This window comes from Papaver somniferum, unplaced genomic scaffold (genome assembly GCF_003573695.1).
Source record: "Papaver somniferum cultivar HN1 unplaced genomic scaffold, ASM357369v1 unplaced-scaffold_151, whole genome shotgun sequence".
In the NCBI taxonomy this organism is placed as follows: domain Eukaryota; kingdom Viridiplantae; phylum Streptophyta; class Magnoliopsida; order Ranunculales; family Papaveraceae; genus Papaver; species Papaver somniferum.
Window position 1 is genome coordinate 44593 of NW_020624487.1, and position 19663 is coordinate 64255.

The 19663-nt window shown below is 37.8% G+C and overlaps 3 protein-coding genes across 3 annotated transcripts; 1 reads left to right on the forward strand and 2 right to left on the reverse strand.

The window, feature by feature from the left end:
* Positions 1-5604: 5604 nt before the first annotated feature.
* On the forward strand, positions 5605-7633 carry LOC113336234 (zinc finger BED domain-containing protein RICESLEEPER 2-like). The gene is made up of 6 exons (XM_026582199.1): positions 5605-6447; positions 6639-6995; positions 7085-7149; positions 7206-7300; positions 7400-7488; positions 7613-7633. The coding sequence occupies exons 1-6, from the start codon at positions 5605-5607 to the stop codon at positions 7631-7633; spliced, it is 1470 nt and encodes a 489-aa protein (XP_026437984.1).
* Positions 7634-8738: 1105 nt separating this feature from the next.
* LOC113336231 (SNW/SKI-interacting protein A-like) lies at positions 8739-10571 on the reverse strand. The gene has a single exon (XM_026582196.1). The coding sequence runs from the start codon at positions 10569-10571 to the stop codon at positions 8739-8741; it is 1833 nt and encodes a 610-aa protein (XP_026437981.1).
* Positions 10572-13263: 2692 nt separating this feature from the next.
* LOC113336235 (SNW/SKI-interacting protein A-like) lies at positions 13264-14847 on the reverse strand. The gene has a single exon (XM_026582200.1). The coding sequence runs from the start codon at positions 14845-14847 to the stop codon at positions 13264-13266; it is 1584 nt and encodes a 527-aa protein (XP_026437985.1).
* Between the last annotated feature and the right edge of the window lie 4816 nt (positions 14848-19663).

The window sequence follows — 19663 nt, forward strand, 5'->3', positions numbered from 1 at the left end:
AAAAAAAAAAAAAAAGGAAAAAGAATTAAATAAGTGGCTCTCTGACTGTTGAAAAGAGGGACGTCCTTTTTTTTTGTTTTTTTGAAGTTGGAAATTTTATTACTTAAAGGTGAGTTACAATATTGACAATTCTTGGGAATTTGATTCCATTTCTATCATCAAGGGAGATGCTAGTTAAGAAATTTGGGAATATGTTGTCCCAGACTTTTGTTTGTGCATTTATAGGATTCGTCCTCTGGTGTTACACCGCTTCATTCGCCACCTTGTCCGCTGCTTGGTTTCCTTCTCTGTATACATGTGTGATCGTTGCCATAAGAATTTTGGATATTAGACTGTTGATTTCTTGTAGCATTTCTTGTAGATACCATGGGGTGTCGCTCTGTTGTGTTGTATGAGCTGTATTAGTGATTTCGAGTCTGCTTCAAACCATACATTTGGCCATCGATGTTGAGTTGCTATTCTAGCCGCCATTAGTATCCCCCATGTTTCTGCTACGATTGCTGATGAAATTCCTAGTGGTGCCGCCATTATTAAAAGAATTTTCCCAGTGTTGTCTCTGCACATGCATCCTGCTGGTCCTAGATTTCCTGTTGCCGCTACGTCAGTATTGATTTTAATCCAGTTTGGTGGTGGTGGTTCCCAACCTATCCATATCGTTGATGTTCTGTATGTTGTATTTTTCTTTTTTTGTGCTGAGTCATCATTTGGATGTAGTGGGATGATGTGGTTTTGTGCCCATTTATATTCCTCCAACATTGTCAAGATTATACTCACCGTTTGTTCCGGTGTCTGTTGCTTTTTCCTGTAGACCTGTTCATTTCTGGTCATAAATGCCATAATGTAAAGGCATATAGCATCGTCGTATTTGTTGATAGCTTGGTGTCCAATATTTCTTTCATATTCTCCGATGTTGTTGTTGTTGAATTTCCCATTGATGTAGATCTCGTTGCAATTGTAACTCCTTGTAGACTTTGTTGGTGTTGTTGTTGGTGGTGTTGTTGGTGTTGTTGTTGCTGCTACTGTTGTTCTTGTTGTTGTTGTTGCTGCTGCTCTCCGTATTTGGGCCTCTGGCTAAATGAGTAAAGATTAGTTTCCAAACTTGTGTATCCTTGGGGCAGTGAAAGCAAATGTGGTGTGCCGTTTCTGTTTGGTTGTTACATCTGGTACAAGTATCATTGGGTATGAGATGGATGTGATGAAGTTTATCAAATGTTGATAATCCTTCTAGGATGACTTACCATAAGAAGAGCCTGATTTTGGGTGGACAATTCATTTTCAAAAGGTTTTTGTAGTCCACATTGTTGAAATGATGTGGTTGGGGCATGGTGTTGTTGGTTGAGGGTTGATGAGGGTTGGGTTTTATGAGTGCATTGTAACCAGATTTCACTTGATAGTTTCCACATTTTGAGAATGGCCAAATGAGTTGGTCGGGTTTTGGTTCTTTGGGGAGGTGGATATTGGTGATGCATTGGGCTGTGTTGGTGGTGAAGGTGTTGAAAATGAGTTCGTGGTTCCAATTATTTGAGTGTGGATTCATGAGTGCTGCCACCAGGGTATTTATAGGAAGATTCGTGGTTGGTGTGGCAGTGTGGTGTGGGATCCAATTGTCTGTTATTAGAGTGTTTTGGCCATTTTCTATTTTTGTGAAGCAAATTTCCTGCAAAAAAGGAACCAAGTTAGTTAAACTTCTCCAGTATGGACTGGTTGTTTGTTTTTTGCATTTCTCTTTATCAAGTGATAGGATTGGTTGTTGGTGTAGATATTTCTCTTCACACATAGTGTTCCACACTGTGTCTTCTTTTTTATGTAGTTTTCGGACTCTTTTCAGTAGTAATGCTTGATTATGCTCTTTGCTTTTCCTGATGCTGCTCCTCCGTCAGCCTTTGGTTTTGCAAGTTTATCCCATCCAAAGGGGTGAAACTTTCGATGTTGGTGATCATGTCCCCAAAAGAAATTCCTTGTGATTATGTCCAGCTTTTGGTGTACGTGTTCTGGCAGCATTTGTGTCTGCATAATGTGATTTGTTGTTGGGGTTAAAGACGTGTTGATGAGTACCAATCTGCCCGCCTGGTTCACGCATTTCATAATCCAACCTTGTGCTTTGCGTTCCGTTCTTTTGAGTAGCTCTGCAAACAGGTGAGAAGAGTTTCTACCCTTTTTAAACGGTACTCCTAAGTACACCGGTGGCTCTGATGTGGTGTTGTACCCAAATATTGATTGCAACCATTGCACTGTGTGTGGAAAAAGCTTTGGGTGATGGATAATGGTGGATTTCTCTTTGTTTATGTGCTGGCCTGCTGAGTTTGAGTAAGCCTCCAAAATGACATTAATTGAGATGCAAGTGGCAGGGTTAGCTGTGCATGTCATCAACAAATCATCAACATACATTAGATGTAGGATTGATGATGAATTGTTTGAAAGTTTCAGGCCTTTTAACTTCCCTTGTAGTTCTAGCTAACCGAGATTGGTAGAAAGTACTTCTGCATAAATGATGAAGATATATGGGGATAGGGGATCCCCTTGTCGCAGGCCGCGATTTGGTATAATATGCCCATGATGCGATCCATTAATGGTTATTGAATACGAGACTGTTGTTACACATGTCATGATGTACTCAATAAATGGGGATGGGAATCCCATTTTTGTAAATGCAAATCTGATGAACTGCCAATCCAAACTATCATAAGCTTTTTTTATATCTAGTTTCATGGCAATTTTTGGGTGCTTGGTTGGTGGTGAAGATCGGATGTGGTTAAACAATCCATCCGCTATAGAGATATTGTCATGTATGGCACGATTAGGCACAAACGCGCTTTGGTATGTACTTATGATGAAATAGGTCTTAGTTTGGTGACTAGGATTTTCGCAATCACTTTGTAAGTCACATTACATAATAATATGGGTCTGAAATGGGACGGAGTGGTGGGGTTTGGGATTTAGGGTATGAGGGTGATGTTGGTATGGTTGAAATGGTGTTGAAGGTGGTTGTGATTGAAAAATGGGTCACCATTTCACAAATTTGGTTACGAGTGGTTTCCCAAAGGGTTTTGTAGAACTTACTTGTACCCGTCAGGGCCAGGGGCTTTTTCAGAACCAATTGACTCAATTGCTGCTTTAATCTCCTCTTTCTTTACCTCCTTAAGTTGCATAGTACATTGATTGTTTGAGATTCTTGGGCCAATGCATTCAAACAATTGCATGTCTATTTGTGTTGGTGGTGATCTGTATTGCGAGTAAAAAAATGGAAGTATTAAATCATTTATCTCCTTAGGTGTTTCTGTCCAAGTACCTTGTGGAAGCTGGAGTTGGTGTATATGATTAATTCTTCTATGAATGGTTGCTTGGGTATGGAAGTAAGTGGTGTTGAGATCCCCTTGTTGTAGCCACTGCATTCGTGATCTTTGTTTCTAGTACATCTCTAAGGCATGAGTTAACACTAGATGTGTATTCCTAGCATCTATTTCTTTTTGAATCCAGTTGTGTAGTTCTATCCCCATCGAAATTGCACATTTGTGTTGTGTAAACTCAATGTTGTGTTCTGCAGCTTTAATCATTGTTGGCAGATGTCCAAATGTTGTTTTGCTTCATTTTAGTAGTGCACTTGCCGTATTTGAAAGCCTATGAAATAGATTCTTTGGAGCAAGGTGGTGGTGGATTTGGTTCCAAGCTTCATTGACTACATTTTTAAAATGTGGGTGGAGGAACCAGAGGTGTTCTAATTTGAAACTCTTTGTTCTTGGTATTTCCAGCGCTCGCAGGATGAGCAGTATTGGTGCATGGTCCGAAGCAATCATTGGGAGATGTTTGATTAAAGAATGAGGGTGAAGGTCCAGCCATTCCTGGTTGCAAATGCCTCTGTCCAGTCTTTCTAGTATTAAAGCATGAGGGACGTCCTTCATTTGTTAGTAAACACCCAATCTTTAACATGAGGTGATAAGGCCATACAACACGATTCAATAACATAATTCTTATTTGAACAAGGGAAAAGATACTTTCTCTGTGAAGTCAATTGACAAGTCCACATAATTGCCTGACTTGCCCCTCACCGCATCAGCGCTAAGTTAAAGCCTTCTGTAAATTCAAACAACTGAACTTTGTGAAAATAGGATCCTTAATTAAACGCTTCAAGGATCCTATCCTTGGTGAAGTTTGTGGCCATGGTGACGCGCGAAGAAAAAAAACTCATGTTTATGAAATAATATTCTACAATCTAGAGCTGTCAATTAGTAACCCGGCCCGCGGGTTGACCCTAGCCCGGCTTGTTTCAACCCGGCTTGGCTGGGCTTGATTCCTAAACGGACCGGGCTAGGTCTGTTATATCTGACCCTAATAGAAAACAAGTCGGGCGAGGTCTAACCCGCGGGTTACCATCCAACCCTTTAAATTATGATAATAACCTGTTATCGGAGGTATCGGTAGTATTTCACATGCTACCCAGGTAACCGGGTACTTCTTATTCTTATCTAAGTTTTCTAAAGAAAGAGAAATCAGAAAACTTCTCTTCGAGTTTTAGATCTGGAGTCTGAGAGAGTCTGGACTGGACTCTGGAGGTATTCATAATCAGGTAAAGTGTCTAACTTAAAACTAAATAGAGTTGTTTTTTCTATTCTGAGTTCTAGATTAGATTTTGATCTTTAAGTTTAACTATAATTTTTTTTTTTTTAATTTTCTAACTATATGTTTGATTTTCAGGGGTTAGGGCTTTACTCGTAATCAACTAACCAAGTTTTATCCTTTAGGTTGTTTTTTCACTTCTAAGTTATAGATTAGATTTTGATCTTTAAGTTTAACTTTAATGATATTTTTTTTTTCATTCTCTAACTATCTGTTTGATTTTCAGGGGTTAGGGCTTTACCTTTAGACTTCCGTTGAAGAAGAATAGGAAAAATTGGCAGATGATTTTACTTCTACTTTCCTAATCTAGGTGAGTAGTTCTAAGTTTTTAATGCATAACTTGTCTTTAAGTACTGTTAGGTGTTTGTGGAAATGATTCTTAGAACCCCAATCCCCTTTTCACGAATTTGTGTCATTTATTGTTAACTCATGTCTCTTAATGTCAATCTATCTCTTAATGTCAATCTATAATAAGTTAATAATGCATAGCTTGCTTAAGTTATGCTTGTGAATATTTATTTGAATTACAAAGGTTTACTGATTCTGAAAATGGAAATGAACTCCATATGCAGCATGTCAGAATCAGAAAGCACATGTTTTATTTTGGCTTACATGAAAGTGTAAAAAAGCATACTTTTGTTGGCTTTGCCTTTGCCAGTTTGGGATGTGTACTTGTTGGGATTTTAATTATTGACAGCTCTAGTCCCCTGTGATGTAGCTCAAGGCTTACTAATTTTGATTTTTGAATTCTTTATGTAGCTTCCTAAAATGTCAGTTGAAGAAGACCATGACGATGTCATGAGTGAAGAGGATATCACAATAGTAGATTCGATGACAATTCAAGAGCATGCTTCAAAGAAAAGGAAATTTACATCAAAAGTATGGAATGATTTTGATTGGTCACGAGACAAAGATGGTAAAGAAAAGGCTACGTGCAAGCATTGTGGGAAGTAATATGCTTATGACAGTCAGAAAGGAGGAACATCAACTATGTCAAGGAATTTAAAGAAGTGCCCTAGACTGAAGATGCAAGATGTGGGGCAACTTTTGTTATCTACAAATAATAGAGAACTGGCTACTCGTGCACGCAAAATAGATCAATCAAAGTTTCGGGATTTAGTTGCAAGACTAATTATTTGTAAAAATATACCCTTTAATTGTGTAGAATGGACTGAATTTAGGGAGTTATGTAGTTATCTGAATGTCGATGTTGAAACCATATCAAGGAATACTACAAGGTCTGATATTCTTAAAATGCATAAGTTCCAAAAACAAGTTATTCGCAAAAAATTACAATGTGCTCCAGGTAAAATATGTCTAACATCAGACATGTGGACCTCCGTCAACACCACTGGATACATAAGTTTAACAGTACAATTTGTTGATCAAGATTGGGTATTGCAGAAGTTTCTTTTAAATTTTTCTCCACTGCCACCACCCCATACTGGTCAAGCACTTTCAGATAAGTTATTTCTAATGTTAAATGATTGGGGAATTGGAGGAAAAGTAACCAGCATCACTTTGGATAACGCTGCATCAAATACTTCATGTGTTAAGATAATGAAGAGTCGATTCATTGCAAGGAATGTTATGTCGGATACTGGGAAAAGAAACTTTCATATAAGGTGTTGTGCTCACATAATAAATCTTATTGTAAGAGATGGACTGACAGAGATTGATCCAGCAGTAATCAAGATAAGGTTAGCAGTGAAGTACCTTAAAGGTTCACAAAGAAGAAAAAAAAATTTCTTGGATACTGTCAGCGATTTAGGAATGTCAGTAAAGATGGGTGTTCGACAAGATGGAACTCTACTTATCTTATGTTGCAAAGTTGTATTTCGTATGAAAAAGTCTTCACGCATTTGAGGTTGGTGGACCCTGACTATGCAGAGTCTCCTAATGGGGAAGAATGAGAGCAAATCAAAGTGGTCACGAAGTTTCTCAAGGTTTTTTATGACCTCACGACTCTATTCTCTGGAAACAAGTATCCTACTTCTAATTTTTATTTTGATGGGGTTTGTCAGATTAAAGTATTATTAGATCAAGAGACAACTAATGACATTGAGTTCATCAGAAACATGGCGAAGAAAATGCAAGAAAATTTTTCCAAGTATTGGAAAAAATTGAGTCCAATATTGGCAATGACAGTCGTTTTAGACTCTCGATTGAAGTTTGAATTTGTAGAGTTTACTTTTGAAAAGGTGTATCCTGTTGAGCGTGAAATGAAGAAGGAAGTTGATATTATTAGAAAAAGGATGGCGGCACTCTATAAAGAGTATCATACGACGTCAACTTTAAGAGGTTCGACAACCAATGAAACTCAGAATTCGGGTACTGTAAATGGTGGGAATTCTGGACGCAATGGAAGTGCTTTTATGCAGGTGATATTTCTTTAAGTTTTAACTGCTTGAACATTTCTATAACTGCCCATATAGAACTGGTAGTTAATTGTTGAAGTTTTTTGATGCAGGAATTTGCCACGGAAAAAGAAAATGGTGGTCAACAATCTGACAAGTCAGAACTAGAACAAGAATGGCAACCGATATTTTATCAATTCCAATTTCAACTGTTGCTTCAGAATCTGCATTTAGCCTTGGGGGAAGGGTACTTGACAGATATCGCAGCTCCTTATCACCTGAAGGTGCCGAGGCATTGATAACAACTCGTGATTGGATATATGGAATCAGTAAGAGGCTATGTGTCTTGAGTAATATTTAAAATTAGTTGTAAGTCTATTTAACAATATATATGAGATTGATAATTACTTATTTTCAATTATATGTAGGAGCTGCATCAACTGATGTTGAGGAAGTGAAAGATAATGATATTAGTGAGGATGTATTGGCATTTGAGCCAGCAAACAACAATGAGGCAGTAATTTCTTATGCGTCTAATTAGTATCCGTACTTCAGCGATATAAAGCGGGGAATTATGAAAATTCTATTTATTTACATTAACACATCCTTTTGTTTGATATACTTTTTGCTGGAAATTACAGATTCATACTGGAGCATCTTGAAGTGATACACTTCTAGACTCACAATTACAAAGATACATGGAAAAAGAACATTTTTTGGGCACTGATTTACGAAATATTTTGGACTTCCATATGATATCACTGTCTCCTATTTTTTGTATAAATATGAAGGGAGACACTAACGATATATATTGTATATGTGACTGCATATGAGGGTTTAGGTTGTGATTCAAGATTTCAAAGTCAGTTCAGTAGACGGTAGCTTCAGTTCAGTACTTCAGTTTGTCCACTTTTGTATATAAAAGGACAAACCTAGATAATAGTTACTTTCACTTTGAGGATTCTTATATGAATCACAATCCTGGACCTATATCCTTAATTCCTTATTAATGAATATGAATTATATGACACTTTTTGTGCAAGAATTGGTTGTTATTATGGTCTCCTCTTCACTAGTGATGAAGTGTTTTAGACTTTTAGTAGGTGATACTGTGGTAAACTGGTAGGCAGTAAAAGTGGAAGTTTGTATTTTTTTTTTTTGGTTTTATATATGTATGTAACTATGTCTATCAGTCTATGTATTCCACTCCACAACTTTGGTTTGGTTCATTTCAATCATGTTTTAGTTGTATTGTGGAATCTGTAATCTGTTTTCAGTATGCACTTTTTAGTATTTAGACTTGTGGTTGTTTACATATTCATATTTTTAGCACAAAAATAATAAAGTCAAATTTACCAGCCAACCCGCAACCCGTCAGAGCCAACCCGTCTAGAACTAGAGTTGGGGTTTTGGGCTTGTACATGAACAGTACTAGGGCTAGGGCTAACCCTAACCCATCCATGGCTTGTCAAGCTAGGGCCGGGTTGACCCTAACTTGCCCGGTTGACAGCTCTACTACAAACTCATGTTTTTGCAATTAATTAAAAGCTATTAACAAGAAATTCAACACTTTTCCTAGATGAAGATTTTTCATCATAAATATATATTCCTAGATGAAGATAAAACATTTAAGGTAAAGGTTACGACTTAGAATACGATAAAAACATCAGTTTTATACCTTACAATCTTTTCCAAGTATATAAATAAAAAAATAAAATAAAAGCAGACTACAAGGAAGATAAATAGTCGTTGAAAAGCGCATGAACTCTAACGTCCACCTTTTTCAAACCTAATGCGAGTTCGGCATTGACCAGATCCACCATTATAATCATCTCTGGAAGATCCACCACCACTTGCCCTCATTGTTCCACCACTCCCAACTTTATCCAAAGGCTTTTTACGTCCCCCCTGTACCTCGAGAATCCTATTCAACCCGAACGGATCATCATCTTTTTCAGATGGTTCGTCAAACTCAATTGGCCTATCCCTGGGACCTGCCCTTTCAGGAACACCCGTAAATGCTTTATCGGGCTTAAATCTATCTGTTTTCATAACCTCCTCAAGCTGCTCATCTGCACCTCCATACATTTCACTATCAGTATCTTTCCTCGGCTTATACAGAGTAGATATAGTATTTTGTGCTGTAAACAACTTTTTATCATACAAGTTGTATTGATCGTCAGTTGCGAATCCAGAGTCCATTCCTTTATCTTGGTTGAAAAGTCTTTGATCGTACATAATTTCTCCGCCACGAGTAGCAGCTCCAGTGTTAGCCATACCTAATGCAACCTTTTCACTAACATCTCTATCTCTATCCCTAGTAATCTTACTCTTCTTCCCAGTCGCTGCATCCTTAGCTTCCAACCTTCTCTCTCTTTCCCTTTCCCTCTTTCTCTCTTCGCGAATCTTTTCTCTCTTCAATCGTTCTTCTCTTTCTTCCCTACTCTCCCTATCATTTTCCTTTATATCCTCACCACGATCACTCATGATCCTGTCAGGAGTAGGCAGAGAAACAGATAAAGGAGGGGGAGCACCACCAATTTTCCTTTCAGACCGAGCTTTTTGCGCCAAGGCCCGTAACTCTAGTTCCTTCCTTTGCTGTTCCTTTAACAACATTTCTTTATGAACCTTCGATCTCATTGCCACTGATTCTCTAGCCTTCTCCTCTGCAACATACAACGCTTCTGCAAGCTTTGCAAAATTATCATTAATCTGAACTTCTTGAAGACCTCTACCATCTGCAGCCAAACGTTTATCCAGTGGAATTGTATAACCTTTTGGATTCTTCCAATTTGATATACATGGAGGGATTTTGAAGTCTTGGTAATCTTTCACGGTTAGCTGCCGAGGAGGGGAATGCATAACCGGCACAGGTGGGGACCCAGATCCCCTTGGAACCTTCTTGTGCCTGAACTTTGGTGGTTCAAGTGGAACCCTTTGAATGTTAGCCAGCTTAACCAGCCTCTTCTTTGCTCCCGAATTGAAAGCTGCCGATTGTCCGGATGGTGTATACTGGATCAATTGTGTATCAGACGACTGTGAAGCGACGGCATTCTTCGGTTGTGCTGCACTCAAATTATCATTCACAATCTTTTCAAGAGCAGCTTTTGTGCTCTGGGTTGTTTCTTCAATCTCTTTCTGCAATTCTTCGTCAGATTGTTCAGGTTCATGTCCACCAGCTTTCAAAACCTTAGGAACTAGGTCTATGTGTGAAGCGTAAACAATCTTTGAAGCATTCTCGTTCTGCCTGACAATTGCATCAAACGCAACATTACCCTGAGCATCAACTGTGAGTGGTAAGATTTTAGACCCAAGCTTCGCTTGTCCATCTTTCCTACCCATACCAAGCGGGTATTGTGCAACAGGAATCTCAGGAAACGCACCTCCATCACCAAAATCCTCAGGTTTGCGAGGCACGAAGCCATGTCGGTTTAGATAAGGAGGAATTATTTTCGCTTTTGCATGTGCAATTACAGCAGCGTGAGCTGGTTCTGGATTGCTGAGATATCTTTCCTTAAACCATGGAGAGTTAGCATGGTCATAATGAGCTGTAGATGTTGTTGATTTTACAGCCGGAAGAATATCTATTAGGGTCGACATAGTAAAACCAAGAGCAAAATCAAGTTAAGATGGATCGATCACTAACCAAACTGCAGGTATTTATAGATCCAGCAAGTCGGCTATAAGAAACCTATTAAAACTCCTTTCCAAAAGTTCTTATTCTTGGGTAAAATTGAAAATCTAATTACGAAATTTTGAAAAATTAAAGAAAATCCGCGTACCTGCTAACAACCGAGAGAAGAAGACACTGCGAGAGCGAAAAGAGATTGATGTGTTAACATTAACCAAACTGCTGTTATTTATAGACTTTGTAAGTCGGCTACTAGAAACCCCTTAATAAAACTCTAATTATACGTCGGTTTCCTAATAGTAATCGCTTTCCAAATTAAAACCTGCCCAGATATGGTTTTAGGCCTGAATAATAATATTACAGGATCATAAAGATCCACTCTTACGTACGTTTCCTAAACCAAAAATAACGCAGACCGTATGCGGGAAGAATGCCATCTTGTTTCTTAGGAAAACAAGTCAGGTGTATACAAGGAAACTTGAGTGATTTTGGTCAAGTTTTGGTCGGTACACACACCGAACCAGATCAGAACCAAATCAATTACCCAGAACTGAACCATACCATTGTTGATTTAGTTGGGTCGGGTTCCCGGTTATAAAATTGGAGCTATTAGCCATTTAGATACACTGCGGGTATCCGCGGATATCAGACCATTTATTTCAAGGGTCGGGATCCTGGGACGTCCCATTTTGACCAAGGATTTTGACACATGGTAATAGCCACAGATTAACTTTCATCCGACGGGTATTAATTTGTTGACGTCGAAGCGTTTTACTTATTCAGGAACTAAATCGAGCCAATACAGTATCAGTGAGAATCGTGAGATGATACGACTTTCTTTTCTCCACGATTTGAAAGAGTGTTTTTTCCTCTTTATGCCGACAACGTTGCTGATAATTGATGGAAGGAATTTTCATGATGATTTTTTTTTATATTCAAGGAAAGATTTGTTATATCCCGATGAGGTGATTAGAAACACCTTAACAAAATGTTTCAGACTGGATCCCTTGATACGCTTAAGAAATTATGTTTGATTGATCGGATTAAATTTTCTTAATTTGGATTAAGTATTGTAAAGTGGACTAAATGCAATTTGGATTAGTATTGTAAAACTTGAATTGATTGTTTCAGATTGGATCCCTTCAACAAATAGCCGACTTGTTTAGATTTGTTTAATTTTTCTATAAATTGGACAAACGGGAATAGGATTATAAGAGAATAAATCAAAGTCAAAACTGAAAATCTGTACCCATACAACAATTCCGATTATAAAACATGTGATTTGATCAAATTTTCAACAAAATTTAATCGAGAGAGAAAACTGAGATATATTGCTTAGGTTTAGTCATTGAAAACAAATTAGGCAAGATGTTCGTGGTGGCGGTTTAGGCAACCGATTGATTCACTCAGTTAAACTCGTTTGATCCATAACTAAACCCTTTGCCGTATCAATCGTGTTTTAGCCTTTGGAAGAAAGTTGATCCGTGGCTATTATCATGTGTCAAAACCCTTTGTCAAAATATGACGTCCCATGATCCCGACCCTTATTTCAATCTTTTAGAAATTGAAATTTTGAGAAGATATAAAAAAATGAATAGTTTTTTAATACCCAACGAGTACCGGTTGGTTCCGTGTCCAAAAAACTTAGGAACCGTATCCTATGAATTGGGCACGACTTTTATAAATAGGGGTACGGAATGAGCTCATTGACAGTCCTAGTTTTGAAGTTAAAAGAGGTAGAGATGGCCAAACGCACGGATTAACGAGGAAAAGAAACCAAAAAAGATGCTGATGGAAAAGCCGAATAATGTGGTTCGGATTTGTGATAAGGAATGTGGCTTTGGAAGGTTTCTGAGAAGAAATTGGGCTCTAAAAGGGTCTGTGACAACCGTTGTGACAAGGATGCGCCTGCTTTGGAAAGCTCGAATTTGCTTTGATTTCTTATCTTTATTTTAGAAAACCAGATCAAATCTTTATCAATCCCCAGAGTCATCAACCCTTCCTCGGCTTATATTTTCTCAATTTACGCCAGCAATTGTATAGTATAAAAGGTTCTCATTTCAGGTATTTATATTTTAACAAAATGGTGGAGTCTTCAAGGGAAGTCGGGGTAAAAGTCACCTTATCACATTTGTCCAATTCTTCCTACTGGGCACCCAAATATATCGAGGATAAGTCATGGTATCTTATCCAATCTTGGAACGCCAGACTAAAGATGTTAAAAATGCATGTGCGGACATCTGACAGAATAGTCAAAAGCATGTCTAACCCCAGTATTAGTTTCATGGTTTTCCATCCAACGCTTAACCTCCAAATTAGTGCGTCCAACTCTTAAGCTTGGATGGTCTCCATGCCACTTCCTCAAGGCCTAGTTTATCATTATATCGTTGGATCATTCCCTGTTACATATTCCTAAAGCATGACCTTTGTTGATATACTTCATCGACAGAAATTTTTTTTGGCAAGCATAACATTTCCGTCATGGATGTAGTACATCATCAAAGGTCATGCTTTAGGCATATATATATATATATATATATATAAGAAAATGATTACGAGGCCATGAGGAAGTGCATGGAAACCACCCAAAGCCTACAATCTAAATTCCTTCAACGATGGAAGAGTTGGACGCACTAATTTGGTGGTTAGGCTCTGGATGGTCTAGACATGCATTCGATCAAGCCCGAACGGATCATCATCTTTTCCAGATGGTTTATCAAACTCAACTGGCTTATCCCTTGGACCAGCCCTTTCAGGAACACCCGTGAATCCTTTATGGGGCTTAAATCTATCTGTTTTCATAACCTTCTCAAGCTGCTCATCTGCACCTCCATACATTTCACTATCAGTATCTTTCCTAGGCTTATACAGAGTAGATATAGTATTTTGTGCTGTAAACAACTTTTTATCATACAAGTTGTATTGATCGTCAGTACCGAATCCAGAGTCCATTCCTTTGTCTTGGTTGAAAAGTCTCTGATCGTACATAATTTCTCCAGCACGAGTAGCAGCTCCAGCGTTAGCCATACCTAAAGCAATCTTTTCACTAACATCTCCGTCTCTATCCCTGGTAACCTTACTCTTCTTCCCCATTGCCTCATCCTTAGCTTCTAATCTTCTCTCTCTTTTCCTTTCCCTCTTTCTCTCTTCGTGAATCTTCTCTCTCTTCAATTGTTCTTCAATCTCCTCCCTACTCTCTCCTCCCATATCCTCACAAGCATCACTCATGATCCTGTCAGATGTAGTCATAGAAACAGATGAAGGAGGTAGTGGAGCACCAGCTGCACCACCAGTCCTTTCAGACCGAGCTTTTTGTACCAAGGCCAGCAACTCTCGTTTCTTCTTTTCCTTTTCCTTTAGCAAGGTTTCCTTATGAACCTTTGATCTCATTGCCACTGATTCTCTAGCCTTATCCTCTGCAACATATAACGCTTCTGCGAGGTTTGCATGATTATCATTAATCTGAACTTCTTGAAGACCTCTCCCATCTGCAGCCAAACGTTTATCCAGTGGAATTGTATATCCTTTTGGATTCTTCGAATTTGATACACATGGCGGGATTTTCCATTCTTGATAATCTTGCACGGTTGGCGGACGAGGAGGGGAATGCATAACCGTAATAGGTGGTGATCCAGATGCCTCTGGATCTTTCTTGTGCTTGAACTTTGGTGGTTCAAGTGGATCCACAGGCATAGCAGTCAGCGTACCTAGCCTTTCTTTTGCTCCAGAATTGAAGGCTGCCGATTGTTGAGATGGTCTATACTTGATTAATTTGGTATCAGACGGTAAAGCGACGGCATTCTTCGGTTGTGCTGCACTCAATTTATCACTCACAATCCTCTCAATAGCAGATTTTGTGCTCTGGGTCGTGATCTCTTTCTCCAATTCTTCGTCAGATTGATCAGGCTCATCACCACCAACTTTCAAAACCTTAGGAACTAGGTCTGTGTATGAAGAGTAAACAATCTTTGAAGCATTCTCGTTTTGCCTTAGAATCGCAGCATATGCAACATTACCATGAGCATCAACTGCGAGTGGTAAGATTTTTGACCTAACAAGCCTCTCTTGTCCAATTTCCGTACCCATGCCTAGCGGGTATTGGACAACATGAATCTCAGGAAACGCACCTCCATCACCAAAATCATCAGATTTGCGAGGGATTAAACAATCACGTTTTTTATAAGGAGGAATTGTGTTCCCTTTAGCAACAATAGCAGGAGGCCGCAGAAGGTCTTTTACGGCCATAGAGAAACCAAGAGCGATCAATATAAGTTAACAATAACTAAAACTGCAGATACTGCAAGTATTTATAGAGCCAGCAAGTCGGGTATTTCGAAAGAACTTTAATTGTAAGTCGGTTTCCCATAATAAGAATACCTTCCAAAATTGCCTAGGCGCCTCTTGGGCGACTCGTGCGCCTAGAGCGCTTTTCACAACATAGCCAGCAAGCAACAACCTCTAGTCTAAGGATAAATAAGATGTGTGGTATTAAGTATTAACCCTAATTGGATTTATTTGGTGTAGTATTTGCACGAAGTATATATATTCATCTCAGTGTTTTTTTATTTCTCAGCTAAACAAACGTAAAGGAAGGACCTCTACTCCTTGACGTCATTGCAGCTATATAATACGTCGCTTAATCGACTATTAATCTGCAAGCTATTTTTTTTAAGCTAGACATGTTCATCAAATTAATTAAGTAAAATGTCTCCGAAATATGCCTACCTACCCATGCCCACCAAGGGGAAAGATGCCTACCTACGCATGGCCACCAAGAGGAAAGGTATCGTGTAATTTGGCTCAATTGATAGTCCTCCAAACCGTATATATTAGTTAATTTATTTGCAAAATTTAAAATAGGGATACTTCCATAAATGTTTGGGTATTGATTAAGGCATTAAGGTCAATTTCTGAAATCTTAAGTAGTTCCCTCAATTTGTTTCACGTGTAATTTGTATATGAAACAAACCTATCTTTTTGAAATGGAGATAATAATGATCATTGAAAAAGAGAAATGTACGAGAAAAAATAATGTAAAAGTGCTACCTGAGGTAACTTAAAGTGAAAAGCAAAAATAATATCAAAAATATAAATTGTCCCAATTGTGGACAGAGCGAGAGAAATTTACGTGCATTCTATAGCCAAAAGAAGCTGCCCACACTAGAGACCTTCACCAGTTCCAAGATATGAATTTGTTTCGGAAGAAGGCTTGTGCTTGAAAGATATTTCTCTCATTCCGTAGTACCCATGCTATAAGAAGCTCGGATAGTCTCATCTCTACATAAATTACAGTAGTCATCAAGTGTAATCCCTTTTCTGGCAAGCATATTAATGATATTAAGCTTTCCATGAACAGGGCACCATATATTGAAACTGTTATTGCGAACCAAGAGACCATCTTCTAGTGTCATTAGTGAAGTCAGGAACATGTGGATTTCCAATAACTTGCAATAGACAGGAAAACTGATTAGTTTCAGCGTTTGATAATCTTTCTTTCAATATAAAGTGCCACAATTACCATTGCATTATAGTAACCTGAAAACAGTTATTTTCCGTTATGTCTGTTTTAGGTGCTCATATATGTGTGTTGAGTGTCTTTATCATTTTCACATCCATACAGTTAGTCTGTACAGTGAGCTGTCTTGACAGCCTGTTTAACTGTGTCTCTGTGTCTGTATATAAAGAGTTCATCTCTTCTTTGTAAAGTTAATAAGAATCTTTTCCTTTCTTCATTAATCCCTCAACGGTATCACAACCACATGGATCTTCATCTAAAAAATTTCTTGATCTTTAAATTCTTGATTTCTTCTTATTTTCTTGATCTTTGATCCTTCTTTACAATTTTCATTATCAATCTTTTATGATTCACGATTTCCATCTTGGTCTACTACATAGTTATGGAAAATCCAACCTCTTCTTAAATTGCTAGGGTTCATGTTAATCAATTGACTAGTATAGTCCATTTTCGATTGAAAGATGATAACTTCTCAACATGGAAATCTCTAATGATTCCGGTGATTCAAAAGTTTAGAATTATGAAATATTTTGATGGATCACTGCCTTGTCCTCCTCAGTACACATCTCCAAGGAATGAACTTAATGAAATTGAAAATTCATTGTACTTAGACTGGATTGTCCACTTCATATGAACTATGGAAAAGTATTAATCCTCCTCAATTAGAGCTGTCAAACGGGCAAGCTAGGGTCAACCCGGCCCTAGCTTGCCAACCCGTACTAGAGTTAGGGTCAACCCTAGCCCAAGTACTATTCACGAACAAGCTCAAAACCCCAATTCTAGCCCTAGACGGGTCAACTCTGACGGGTTGGCTTGTTAATGTTATCAATTTAAAAATTAAATTTAAAATTTAGGATTGTTTAGGATTATTCATTTAGTAAAGGTCGAACCTAGGTCAATTTGGTGTTTAACTAGAAGCCCCACCACTGAGTTGTAAAGTGGACGTTTTTATTGCCACTTAATCAACGATATAGCCGGTTACGGCGCTTTAGTTTTCTTAGGCAGAGAACACCTAACATCAACTAAGCATTTTACTTTTTTTTTTATCATTTTATAAGTTTAAATTAATGTGAGTAAGACTAACTCACTGTTTAAATTATGCTAGTCCTTTTATCAATTTAGGACATCCCGAATAAATATGTAATTGATGAATCTAAGTTGTAATTTAATTTATTGATTGATTATTTAAAATCTAAAAATTGTTATATTTGTTTGGGTAGATCCAAAATTAGCTTTATTTATTGATTTAAAATTAACTAATTCTAATATATGTTTGCAAATCATGGATTTTAAAGAGTTGGTGGGATTGAGGGATATATTTATTAATTTTGACGGGTTGACGGGTAACCCGCGGGTTAGCCCTGGCCCGGCTTGTTTTCTAGTAGGGTTGTATATGTTAACCCTAACCCGGCCCGTTTAGACAACAAGCCAAGCTGGGCCGGGTTGAAACAAGCCGGGTTAGGGTCAACCCGCAAGCCGGGTTATAAATTGACAGCTCTATCCTCAACACACTCAATTCAATTATGACCAAAACTTATGTCTCTCAAACAAGGTGATAAAAATGTTTCTGCTCTCCTCGATGAGATTAAAGTTATTTCATATCAGCTTCCTGCAGCTAGATCTAAGGTAACTGATGATGAACTTGTTGTAGTCAGGTTATCTTCTTTAAATTCAGATTACAATATGCTTTTACCACCTCTATAAGATTAGAAATCCTCTTGTCTCTAGTATTGAATTTCATAATCTCCTAATTAGTGAAGAAATGATTGTTTCTGAAAGAAGCAAGTGTTTAGTTGCTGAACCACAAGGTAGAAGTGGTGGTCGTGGTTTTAATTTCTTTTACAGAGGTGGTGTTGGTGGTCGTCATTCACATAATTCTTCATTTGGAAGAGGCTCTGGATCTGGTATTCTTCGTACTCCTACAACATCAACTTATCCTTCTGCAAGACCTCCTCCTTTTGATCTTTATTCTGGAGAAAATCCTACTGGTCAAATCTGCAACAAGTATGGACATGATGCTAATGAATGCTGGAATACAATGAACTTCTCCTACCAAGTTAGACAACCTCCAAGAAACATACATGACATGCTTGTTACTGCCAGTATTTTTGGTGAAAATCCCTGGTATATGGATTCTGGTGAAAATAATCATTTGACATCTGAGATTGTCCACCTTTAAGCTTCTACTTCTTTTCTGGTGCGGATGTTGTTGGTACAGAAAATTATGCAGGTATGTCAATTAAGCATTATCGGAACTCTAAAATTTCCTTTCTTAATCATACTTTTTATATGCATGACATCCTTCATGTCCCACAAGCCTCTCAAAATATCATTTTAGTTAACAAATTTGCTAGAGATAAAAATTGGTCTCTGACTTTTACTTGTTCTGATTTCTGTATTAAGGATCTCCAAACAGGGAAGATTCTTTTTCAGGGGCGCTGTGAGAATGGACTTTATCATATCTTCAATTACAGATCCACTCCATCCCTTACTGATACAACTTTATCATGTGTTCAACCTTCCTCTTTAGTCTGGTATGGAAGACTTACACATCCCTTTTTGAGTCTTTTAATAGAGTCTGTAAAACAATAAAGCTTGATAGAAGTCACAAACAACCTTTCTCTATTTCTACTTCTTTTACTACTGCACGTTTACAATTGTTACATCTTGATATTTGGGGACCCTTCCTTGTCAATTCCTTGTCAGGTCAAAAATATTATGTCAATATAATTGATGATTTTTCCAAATTTTGTTGGATCTTTTCTTTTACTCACAAATCTGATTTTAGAGAAATTTCTCTTCAGTTCAAAGCTTCAATAGAAAATCTATTATCATGTATGATTAAATGTATTATAACAGATGATGGTGGAGAGTTTTTTAATCATGAACTCAACAAGTTCCTTTCTATTCATGGTATCAATCATGAAATAACTTGTCCTTACATACCTGAGCATAATAGTGTTGCTGAGTCAAAACACAGACATCTTCTTGATATTACTAGGACTTTTTTACTTCAAGCTTCTCTTCTTATTTCTTTTTGGTTTGAAGCTCTATGTACTGCAAATTATACTATCAATAGATTTCCTACAAAGTCTCTTTATCATTTATCTCCTTTGAAGTTTTATTTCACAAACCACCAGATTATTCCACTCTAAGGAGTTTTGGTTGTCTTTGTTTTCCATGGCTCAAATCATATAGTACCTCCAAGTTAGCTCCACGGAGTGAATGATACATTTTTCTTGGCTACAACAAGCACAACAAAGGATATAGGTGCTTAAATACTGTCACAGGTAAAATTAATGCATCGAGACATGTCAATTTCTTTGAAACCCATTTTCCATATAACACTCTCATTCATTCTACCTCACATGATTCAATTCTGATCTAGACTTGTCATTTGCTATGCTAGATACACATCCATCTTCTATTCCATCCACACCCATTTCTCCTCTACAATCTACTCATGATTCACCTGCTCTTCCCATTGTTCCTACTTTGAATAATGACCAAAACACTCATTAAATCCTCACTAGATCCAGACATGTC